The 11,706-nt window shown below is 36.0% G+C and overlaps 1 protein-coding gene across 1 annotated transcript in view; it reads right to left on the minus strand.

The window, feature by feature from the left end:
- Window positions 1–3,637: 3,637 nt before the first annotated feature.
- Window positions 3,638–11,706, minus strand: part of LOC127969310 (uncharacterized) — a 12,509-nt gene continuing 4,440 nt past the window's right edge. Inside the window, exons 6-16 of the mRNA XM_052571172.1 lie at window positions 11,400–11,468; window positions 11,252–11,305; window positions 10,125–10,193; window positions 9,614–9,667; window positions 8,195–8,263; window positions 8,038–8,091; window positions 6,828–6,896; window positions 5,946–6,005; window positions 5,640–5,854; window positions 4,528–4,687; window positions 3,638–3,861 (exon numbers count right to left, since the gene is read on the minus strand). Coding sequence (XP_052427132.1) covers window positions 3,764–3,861; window positions 4,528–4,687; window positions 5,640–5,854; window positions 5,946–6,005; window positions 6,828–6,896; window positions 8,038–8,091; window positions 8,195–8,263; window positions 9,614–9,667; window positions 10,125–10,193; window positions 11,252–11,305; window positions 11,400–11,468 — 971 coding nt within the window. The 3' untranslated portion in view covers window positions 3,638–3,763. The remainder of the gene's footprint in view (window positions 3,862–4,527; window positions 4,688–5,639; window positions 5,855–5,945; window positions 6,006–6,827; window positions 6,897–8,037; window positions 8,092–8,194; window positions 8,264–9,613; window positions 9,668–10,124; window positions 10,194–11,251; window positions 11,306–11,399; window positions 11,469–11,706) is intronic.

The raw sequence follows: 11,706 nt of genomic DNA on the forward strand, positions 1-11,706 counted from the left end.
AGAAAGCATGCCTAATAATTCTGCACACATGAATATAGGGAGTTTTTCTCTTCCAGCTTTCCTGGACTATTGTATAGCACTCATAAATTATTAAATAAAAAATAATGGTAGTTATTAAAGGTGCTGTAGGGAACTTTTGTAAAAAAATATTTTTTACATATTTATTAAACCTGTCATTATGTCCTGACAGTAGAATATGAGACATATAATCTGTGAAAAAAAATCAAGCTCCTCTGGCTCCTCCCAGTGGTCCTATTGCCATTTGCAGAAAGTCATGCGCTCCCGGTAAAAAACAACCAATCAGAGCTGCGGTCCGTAACTTTGTTTGTGTTCAAAATGTAGAAAAATGAACATAATAAGCGAGTACACCATGAATCCATTTTCCAAACCGTGTTTTTAGCTTGTCCTGAATCACTAGGGTACACCTATAATAAGTGTTTATATTCTGACTATTTTAGATTGCTTCGGGGGTACCGCGGCGGAGTAACCCAGTACCTTTGTGATTCTTCATAGACATAAACAGAGAGAAGTAGCTCCAGCTACAATGTTCTTCCGCAAGACGCGAGCAGTTCTGTTTATTAACCGCTAGATCGTCAAAAGTTCCCTACTGCAGCTTTAAGATTGATATGGTTTGGAATTGGTACAATGTGCTTGGAAACAAATCACAATAAAACAATGTTTTAATGTTTAAGTTTGGAATATTAACTGACATGAATGAATGCTATATAAATATTGTTCATGTTAACAATGTTTATAAATGAAATCTTATTGTAAAGTGTTACTATATATATATATATATATATATATATATATATATATATATATATTGTTCTGTGAATGTGATTTTAAAGTCTAGATGATTCGGATTAACCCTTTAACTGCCATATCCTTTAAAACCTCACTGCCAGTGGGTTATTGTGAATGCATGTGCCCGCTGGGCACAGTTTACCTGATGCCACCGGGGTGGCGATGGCATTGGTGGCTTGAGCCCGCCATCGCTGCTTGCAGCTATATTTATTATTAGGGCTCAAGCCTGGAGGGCGAGAGCCCTATTGTTTTCCTTAGGATTATTTTTTATTATTATTATTATTATTATTTTTTTCTAACGTTACGGGGGCTTTTGGGGTCCTTAACATGCTCGAAAACTCTTGAAAATTGGCACACAGATTGGAACCTGCGGCCATTAGGGTCGGGCAGAGACTGATACACGGGCGTGGCACAGGGGCTCTACAGCGCCCCCTGGAATACTGAGGGCCATATATCACACATACTTGCACGTAGACACATGAAACTCGGTACACATGTAGATCTCATTAAACCAAACAACTTTCGTACTGCATGTCATAGGCTCCGCCCAACAGGAAGTTGGCTATTTAGGGTTTATTATTCATATTTTTGGTCAAAGTTGTGGGGGCTTTTGGGGTCCCTAACATACTCAAAAACTCTTGAAAATTTGCACACACTTTGGAATCTGTGCCCTTTAGGAGCCTGCAGAGGCTGGGACCCGGGCGTGGCACAGGGGCTCTACGGCGCCCCCTGGAACACAGTCATAAATGTTGATGTATAGCTCACACATACTTGCACATATTCATATGAAACTCAGTACACATATAGATCTCATTGTGCCAAACAATTTTCGTATTGCATGTCATTGGGCTCCGCCCAACAGGAAGTCAGCTATTTAGAGTTATGTAAAAAGCGCATGCTCTGGAATTTGATATACTTGTCATAGGTTTTTTACTCGTTTACCACCAAACTCGGTCAACATGATCTCAAGACATTGGGGATGAAAAATTGCCAGGGGATTTTTGATATCTCGAACGGTTTGCTCGTGGCGAGGCGTTGAAATTATGGCGAGAATTGAGAAACAGGAAGTGTCTAATACCATCCACATACATTTCCTGATTTCAATCAAACTTCATCAGATTATTCATTGTATGATGTCGATCACATATATGTGACTATTAGGAGTCAAAGTTATAGCGCCACCAACTGGCAGCAGGAAGTGTGTCATTTTCAAAATGCTTGGAATTCAGCATCTTATTTTTACTCGATTTGCTTCAAACTTCATCAGAATAATGTTAAAACACAGCCGATATAAATCTGCTGGGGGGATACTGATATCTAAAAATATTGTTGGCGTGGCAACATGTCAAACTGGAATACTTCTCAGGTGATTTTGAGGCATATAACATGCTTAGAATTTCATCAAACTCAGAACACATATCAGTATTAGTGACAGCTAGACACTGGCAAAAGTTCATAAGAGGGTGTGGAAGAGGCACTCTATAGCGCCACCTTTTGTCAAAAGTGGGGGGGTTAGTTTTAGCTACAAACACCAAACTCAGTACAAAAATTGTTCTTTTTAAGACGGACAACTTTCTAATTCACAGTCATCAGCTACGACCAACAGGAAGTCGGCTATTTTGATTTGAATGTGGATTTTTTTTACATTTAGCTGTGAATTAATGCATACTGCTCAGAGGAGAGTAACACTATACACACCAAACTTTGTCTACATGTTGAAAAAACATTGAGGAACTTAAATTGTGAATGGGTTTTGGATAGCTTGGATGGTTTAGTGGTGGTGATTTTTTTAAATGACAGTAAAAATGGAATTATTAATTTTCCTGCATTTTTAAATTCCAAACACTTCAAAACCTTTTTTCATACAGAAAAAAAGTCATTCTGAGGAAATATGCATAGTTTCATGACTTTACAACACTGTATGGATAACAGAAAATTAAAAAACTGTCAGACATCTGATCTCACTCTATCCCCCTGTTTGAGTGTGTGTGCTTAGACTACCATTGTCTGAGAGAAATAGCGCCCCTACAGGTGCAATTCCCGCAAAAAAAAGGGAGGAGACTCTCTTTTATTTTCACTTTTAAATCGGTTAAAATACAAATAAATACTTGGATTTAATTCACACTGACAAGCTAAACCAACATATATGATTATTACCATGTCAGGGCTCATTAATAATTGATGTGTGGTCAGTGATACGTGAGAAACACCAGAGAGATGAATCACCGCTCTGAGCAGGAGCGTGTGGAATGATGAGCTCAGAAAAAACGAGTTTATTCTTGTTTTATAGCTATTAAAAATAAAGTATTGCAGCGATATCACACAATTCACCAATTAGAACACACCAAGAGCTAAATTCAGATGTTTTTGAACTGTTTGTGTGAAAACGAAATATTCGCGGCTGCCTATCTGAAATCACCGCCTCCGACCAGCGTGTACGTGTCACTACCCAGATAGCACACGTACGTCGCGGAGACGTCTGTGCGATGTCGTCTTTTGCATCTGGCAGATGTATATTTTAGGGCGTTTGCTCATCTGGCATACGTCGCCGAGACGTCCCTTCCAGCTGTTAAGATGACGCCTAGCCGATGTGTTCCAGACGTAAATGAATCAAAACGTCTAGAATTAGCTCTTTAAACGATGTTAATCAGATGTTCAAACGTCTGCCAGATGTCTGATTGATGTAGGACAGACATCGTTTTATCAAAACTTTCCCCTCCCATTATTTTAATAAAATACTCTTGCTAGGTTTTAAATAATCTTCCGTCATACATGTCACAATTACCAAATATAATGAACAAATAAACCAAATGATCAACTAAAGAACATACATTTGTTGATTTTATTAAATATATATATAACAGGCAAAAAAAAGGTTTTTTTATACAAAACAAGTTTATACAAACAACAATACACTATTAGTAAAATATATACAGGCATTCAAAAAAAAAAAAAGTTAAATCCTCCCTGGGGCCAAGCGTAGGAAATCTTTTATAAATTTTTCCGCGTCTGCTTCGGTTGGAGACAGAAGGACGGGGTTCCTCATAGCTGAAGCTGTATGTAAGAAGAAACAATTACAAAAATGTAAAAAATACTTACATTTAAAATGAACGTTAGATATTTTTTCTTTATCTGGTTCGTCTGAATAAATCGGACAAAGTTATCTAAATAGCATAAAGAACAAATAATTTTAGCTGCTGGACGCCAACATAAAAAAAAACAAGGAGACAGCACGTGAACTATGCACGTGATTTAGGGTGCGTGCCTCAAAGCTCTCCCCGCGTTATTCAGCCTAGAGCCTAACCATGTGCCGTGCTGTGCAGAATACACGTCTAGATTAGTTGCAAGAGAAGATTTGCTTAAGGTACGTGTAGATTTTGAAAGTAATCGTGTTCTGCCAGCGATCGGTTTTATAATAACTTCCAAATTACGTTGTGTATGATGACTATCACCTGTTTGTTAATCAGCGAGTAACGTTATACCAAGTTGTTTCGCGTGCGTATTGGTTGGGCTAATGGATTTCTAAAGGGCTTAACTGATGTTTTAAGTCTAATTTAAGTGTTTCATAAGTTATTTTTTTCTAAATATTTTTAATAAAGGCTGATACCACGTCAGATTATGTTTAACCAATTTGTAACCGGTTATACATTATTTCTAGTTGTTCTGACAGCTCCGCCATTTATTCAATTGTTTGTATTTGTGTAACATTATTGAACTTACCTATTAGGAGTGCTCCGATTTGTGATTTTCGGATCCCTCTTTTGTCTCCCCTCCCGCACCAGTTCAACTGCCGGGCGACGTCAGTGGAGAACACCTTGGAGCAAATCCTCCATACGGTTTTCTTCATGCTCGGCCCGCCACTGATGGATAATCTGTTCACCTTCAACAGGTACATTTTGAAGTAATATTTTAGCATTAAATGGACCTGTATTCTATACACATCTAGTTAAAAGATTTTTTTTTTTGAAAGAAGCCTCTTATGTTCACCAAAGATGCATTTATTTAATTGAGAATGCAGTATAATTTAATTTCATGAAACTATTTATATGAACTATATTTAACTATTTTAAAATCTAACTTATTTTTGTAATGCAAAGCTGAATTTTCTCAGCAGGATATGGATCAAATCTATATGCTGATTTGTTGCTCAAGAAACATTTATTATTATTATCCAAGGTGAAAATGGTTGTACTGTGTTTTTCTGTAAACCATAGTGCACTGTTCGAACAGTGTTGTGTACTTACATTATCCCAAATGTTTCGAAGAATGTTTAAATCCAGAGAAATAAGTAATTTTAACTAGTGACATATGTTTTAATAGACTGGTGATAACCGCACAGAGTAGGATTATAATAAAACTTTCAAATGCATCTACTATGATACGCCAAAATAATATATGATTTTAACCACTGCAAATCAGTTGTATTTCTATTTTTTAAAGATTCTTTAAAAATAGTTATGGTTTTCATAAAATTATAATGAGTAGCAAAAACAGTTTTTGATGATAATTAACACTAAGATGAACCATTATTAATAACTGCCATTAATAATTGCTATTAACTGATAAGCATATTCTAATGATTTTTTTCATGTGACACTGGAGGCTGGATTAATGAGTATATAAAAATATTTAAAAATAACAGCTCATTATTTTTCAATAATAATTTTATACATTAGCAAGTAAATGCAGTACGCATTAGAGACTTCTTTCAGCAACATTTCAACTTAATCATTCCATGATTTTGACTAGTAGTGTGTATAAACATGCACACACATGTTTGCACACAAACATTTTGTTAGTAGTTGTAGGTTTGACCGTTTCAGTGATCTTACCATTCTCTGCATAAACCCTCTGTCTGCCAGTCTTTGTTCCAGCCTATCTAGGTCTGCAATAGATGCTAGAGGAAAGACACCACCCTCTTCCTCTTCAGCCATCTGCATTTGGGGTACAATACGCCTGTTCCCCACTAGAGACTGGACCAGTGAAGTCAGATGGTTGATCTTCATGTCCATTTTCTCTAGTGTTTCCAGAATTGCCCTTTCTACAGCTGCAACACAGAAGATAATTAAATTTTTTATGTAGCTTTGATGAATTAAATTATGCATTTTGCAACTTATTTAAATTAATAAATAACGTACATGTACATTGATTTGTTACAGTACTCAAGACTGGATTTTCCTGTCTCCCACAAGAAGTACCTGTAAGTATAAATTTACTGTAAGGTTTTAAATATTAGATGTAGTGTTACATGCATCTGCCTTGAGGTTATCAGAAGAATGTCACATTATTTAGGGTAAAATGTTTACCATTTTCAAAAAAAAAAAAAAACAATTATCCTGACCCTTATATGCATTTCAGTGCTTTCTGGTTTGCTAAAGAGCCTTACTGGAGCTCAAAAGGGGAGTTGGTAAGTAAAAACTTAAAGCTGCAGTAGGGAACTTTTGACGCTCTAGCGGTTAATAAACAGAACTGGTTGCGTCTTGCGGAAGAACATTGTAGCCGGAACTACTTCTCTCTGTTTATGTCTATGAAGAATCACAAAGGTACTGGGTTACTCTGCCGCGGTACCCCCGAAGCACAAAAACACGGTTTGGAAAATGGATTCATGGTGTACTCGCTTATTATGTTCATTTTTTCTACATTTTGAACACAAACAAAGTTACGGACCGCAGCTCTGATTGGTTGTTTCTCAACGGGAACGATGTATTTCTGCAAATGGTAATAGGACACTGGGAGGAGCCAGAGGAGCTTGATTTTTACACAGATTATCTGTCTCATATTCTACTGTCAGGACATAATGACAGGTTTAACATGTAAAAAAATATTTTTTTTTACAAAAGTTCCCTACAGCACCTTTAAAGTAAGCTAATAATGATAATTTCAACATCAGAAATGTAACCGGACAGAAAAGGTGTGCTCTATGGATTGAACACAAAATATTATGTTATTCAGTTTTAGATTGTGCCAAGGGCTGTGAATTAGTGTTTTCTCCTCCTTATTTCTATTTAATGTTCTTTTACCTTGTGTGTTAGGTGGATGAGCACTCCAGCCGTCTCCATGATGGTCTACCTGAAAGACGCCCACTGGAGCTGAGAAAGATGGGAGTGGGTAAAATTTGCTTGTTACCAAAACAAATAAATACACCGTAAAATTAAAACCAATTTTCAGAAAAACATAAAACATCTTTGCCTCTTATAATAACTGTAATAAGAGTTTAGTTCAATTATTTTTACATTGACATCGACCAAAAATCTATATTGGTATTCTGTTGACAGCATGAGGACTCTGATGTGAATTTCACAATAGGAATCAGGGCTCACAAAATAAAAAAATCCCTGGTAGCCCTTCAGACAGGTACTCTTCAGATTTTGGTAGCACGAAATATAATTTAACTAGCCTAAATAAAAAAAATAAAAAAGATTTCTTATACCATATAACAACATAATTAAATCTCCAATACTCCAATAACTGACTTAGTTTATCATGGTTTACAATTATTGTCAAAGTTATAAATAGTGCTGGGTATCGAGTTCGATACTTTTTAGGCACCAACCGAATTGCCACGATACCATCCAATATCGATAAAACCTCTTGTCATTCGATACCAAACTTTGTTACCTAAAGGCTTAATCTTGTCAACATCAGTGAGCCAATAAACCTGCAGCACTAGGTGTGTTCGACAAGAAGAAGCGGCAACGATTGATGTTGACATCCGCAAGAGCAATTCAAAAACCTACAAATCAGTCTGCTGTAACTCTCTTGGTCCTGTGCAGAGCTTTGTCAAGTTGAACACACCTCTACTTGTTTATACTCAGAAAGATGTTGCTCATACGTGAGGCTGTGGCGTGAAAGCAATTTAGATTTTTTTTTTTTCTCCTGCTTTACTAAAATCATAGCTACCATGATTTCTAAACTGATGGTATTTACCAAATAGTTTTTTTTATTTTTGGCGTAACTTCATTTTAAATTATTTTTGGAACATGATTAAAATGAACAATAATGCTGTCATGTCCTATTATACCCTTAATGTTTATATAACATTAAATCATGATATTTACTATGATTTGAAATTGTGTGCAGTTTGATTTAGTTTAATTCTACAAAAACGTGCAGGTTATTATTGTACTTTCAGAACAAACAACTTCCTGTGAATGTAGCAGTCCATCATGTCTGTATTCCTGGACATTGTTCATGTTATCAGACATTGTGTTTTTCCCCTTCTTAACTTACTCAGTGTTCTTCCTTGGTGTGCCCCTGAGGGTCTCAGGACAGAAAAGGTTTGCTCTATGGATTAAACAGATCATGCATGTTATATTATCTGGTTTTAAATGCTGTGAATGAAGTTTTTCTCATTTTCATCTACTTATTCTGTTTAATGTTCTTGTACCTTGTGTGTCAGGTGGATGAGCACTCCAGCTGTCGCTATGATGGTCTGCCTGAGAGATGCCCGCTGGAGCTGAGAAAGATGGAGTGGGTGAGATTTGCTTGTTACTCAGACAAGTAAATGCACATTAAAATTCTAGCTAATTGAATTTCAGAAAATAATAAAAACAAAGAAAAATATGTATTAAAATCTATTTTTAAAGTAAAATCATGGCATCAATGCCATCCAGAAGAAAATAAGTCAGTAAATGGTAACGTACACAGTCAAAGCTTTTTGAACCGTAAGATTTTTAATGTTTTAAAGAATTCTCTTGTGTTAACCAAGCTTGCATTTATGTATGCCAAAATACAGTAAAAGCACTAATATTGTGAAATATATTTTTACTATTTAAAAAATATGCTTTATACAGTAAAACAGGCCTTAAAGTTCTTTGACACTGTGCCGGATTTCCGACGTGCAGCATTTAATCCTTCATAAAAAATAAAAATCATAATAAAGAATCTTGTTGATTGATGTCACTTTTGAGTCCATGCGTTCGCCTACCAATTGTATGAGAAGTGCAACTTTCACTCTCAACCAAACTAACATTAGTAGCCAGTCAGAATGTTTTGCTTTTATAAACACGAGATGCGCATAATAGTATTCAATTACAGAGTCAGAGCCCTGATGAATGGAGAAGCGTGACAAAAAGCTGTGAGGGCGAAATGGTCAAATATATCCATCTAGAGCAAATTTACAAATTTAAACAGCTCAGAGTAATCATGTCATCTCCATAAGAATGATATGATTGCCAAAACATATTTACCGGGATTTCTGAAAAGGTCCTGTTCACACATGATCTATTAATGGTAAACTTACCAGTGAAGACTGTATGGGGCTAAACTCTTCCTCTCTATACGCTTTGAATTTTATTTGCTTAACGTAATCTGGAAAAACCATGTGCATTATCTCACTAGATTTGTAACGTAAATCATTTATAAAACTTTGCCAACACAGCAGATACATCAACCTATGTCTAAATATGCCATTGTATTGGACATTGCGATTCCAAAATAAATGTTTCTGCACGTGGCAAAATATTAAAATTTTATGGATTTAAACATTGTTTAATCAAGCCATATTGCCCAGCCCTACTAGGTTATTAAAAAGCTGACTTTTCACAGTGTATGCTCCTAAACCAGGGGTGGCAAACGGCGGTCCTGAAGAGCCACAGCCCTGCACACCTGAACAAGCTATTCAAGGTCTGAAGGGTTACTAGAAATCTACAGGCAGGTTAGTTTTAATAAGGGTTGGAGCTGAACTCTGCTGCAGCTGTCTTAAACCCTTCTTACCCAGCTATTCATAGTAGATCATCATTTTATCATGTGTCCATTTGTGTCATTTCAGATTAAAACACCGTTTTAGCGATCAAATGTAACTTACTCTGTGTTCTTCCTTGGTAGTCACCTGAGGGTCTCAAGACAGTAAAGGTGTGCTCTACGGATTAAACACAAAATATTATTCTGTTTTAGATTGTGTGAAGGGTTGTGAATGCTGCGGTCACACTAGACTTTGAGCTTGCAAAGTTTCCTTGGACGCAGCAACAATTATGATATGATGTCATACTCTGCAGTGTTGTTTAAAAAAAAACACTTAAAATCAACACACAATGCATAATGATACATTTAAAAGGTAAAAACACACAATCTACTCCACTTTCTCTCAGCGCTGCAGTTTTAAATTTTTTGCTGTGATGTATCAAACTGCTAATGGTGATACAGTTTCACGTGATGTGAATTCGCAAGTCAAGAGTCACCAAGATTGGAACTTTGGAATGCAGCGAAATGCGAAACTTTTCAAACAACTTAAGTTTCCGGCTTGATGCATTCGCATCCATATTAATGGAAGTCAATGGAAAGAATAATAATCTTTATTCTATTTAATGTTCTTTTACCTTGTGTGTCAGGTGGATGAGCACTCCAGCTGTCGCTATGATGGTCCGCCTGAGAGATGCCCACTGGAGCTGAGAAAGATGGAGTGGGTGAGATTTGCTTGTTACATTAAGCAAATTAACAAACTAAGGCCTGCAACACACTCAGTAGCCAGAATTACGTTTTATTTTTTTGGGGTGTAAAATCATGAGCCATGTGAAATCATGCAGATCAGTATAAAAAAATTTGAGGGGCATGGGGTTGGTGGTCATGATGTTTGAAGTCCAGGGTTTTTCCTGGGTCAAAAACGGTCTTCGGTGGAGGCTGACGGTCATCCACCCAGTAAAAAGAACTCTACCCATGTGATTTGCAAAATACTACAATATATTTAAAAAAAATGCAATGAAACAGTATGTGAGTTTTGCTTATACTATTATTTAATGAAATATAAATCACTGTCAAGTAGGGCTGGACCAGAATATTTGATTATTTGAATATTCGTTTGGTGGGTTGGCATTAGTGTTGCTTTTGTCAATGAAAATTATGACTATATATCGTCGTCAACGAACCTTTATCATGTGACGAAAATGAGTCGAAACGCAACGTAAATGCTGGTCATGTGACAATGACTATAATTAATTGTATAATGCAGTATTGTTGACGAATAAAAACAAGACTAAATGTGGTTTACAAAATAAAAACTATGCTAAAATGTCTTCATTTTTGTTCACCAAAACGAAACAATGTTATAAGTTTTTTCATCTCATTTAGTCGCATTATTATTTATTATTATTATTTTGCAGTATTTCTGTTCCCTATGTCTCACTGTGCAGATGCAATTGACGTCACTTCCTCAAGCCCCACTCGCAGCATTGTTTAGATACTTGATCAATGTATCTATCCATGTATGTATCTATGTATCTACTTTGCAGTTATTTTAATGTACATTGATACATTGCAATTGCAGTTTGAACTCGGATCTGTCATGCCACGTTAATGCCACAAAATTCAAAAAATAATAATAATGAGCCACTCCTTTTCTATTAAATAATAGAATGATCTGTGAAGGGTGTCAAATTAAAAAAATTAAAAATTAAAATAAATTAAAAATTAAAAAAATTACTTGAGTGGATTTGTGTAATGAACTTACTTTGGCCTCTTCCTTGGTGGTCCCCTGAGGGTCTCAGGACAGCAAACGTGTGCTCTATGGATTGAACACAATTTTGTAAAAATTTTTTAGATGTATTTAAATGTTGTAAAATGTTTCAGATTTCCTTTATCCCTGATTATGCTTTTACCTTGTGTGTTAGGGTGAGCAACACACCAGCTGTCTCCGTCATGGTCTGGCTGAGACATACGCAGTGGAGCTGAGAAAAGTGGAGTAGGTAAGTTGAATCAAGCAGTTTAAGTGGAGTAATGACGGTTCATAATCTTAAAGGGACAGTTGCTTACATATAAAAAAACAAAAATGTGTTAATTGTATAAAGCGATTATGAATCTTTAGAAGATTGGAATTAAGCCACTCATATTGTATCCGTTACTTCTACAATCTCTGTATGGACTATGAAAATGTAGGAACAGAAATCCCTGAGTTCATTGAATATT

The sequence above is a fragment of the Carassius gibelio genome, chromosome B12 (assembly GCF_023724105.1).
Source record: "Carassius gibelio isolate Cgi1373 ecotype wild population from Czech Republic chromosome B12, carGib1.2-hapl.c, whole genome shotgun sequence".
Classification (NCBI taxonomy): domain Eukaryota; kingdom Metazoa; phylum Chordata; class Actinopteri; order Cypriniformes; family Cyprinidae; genus Carassius; species Carassius gibelio.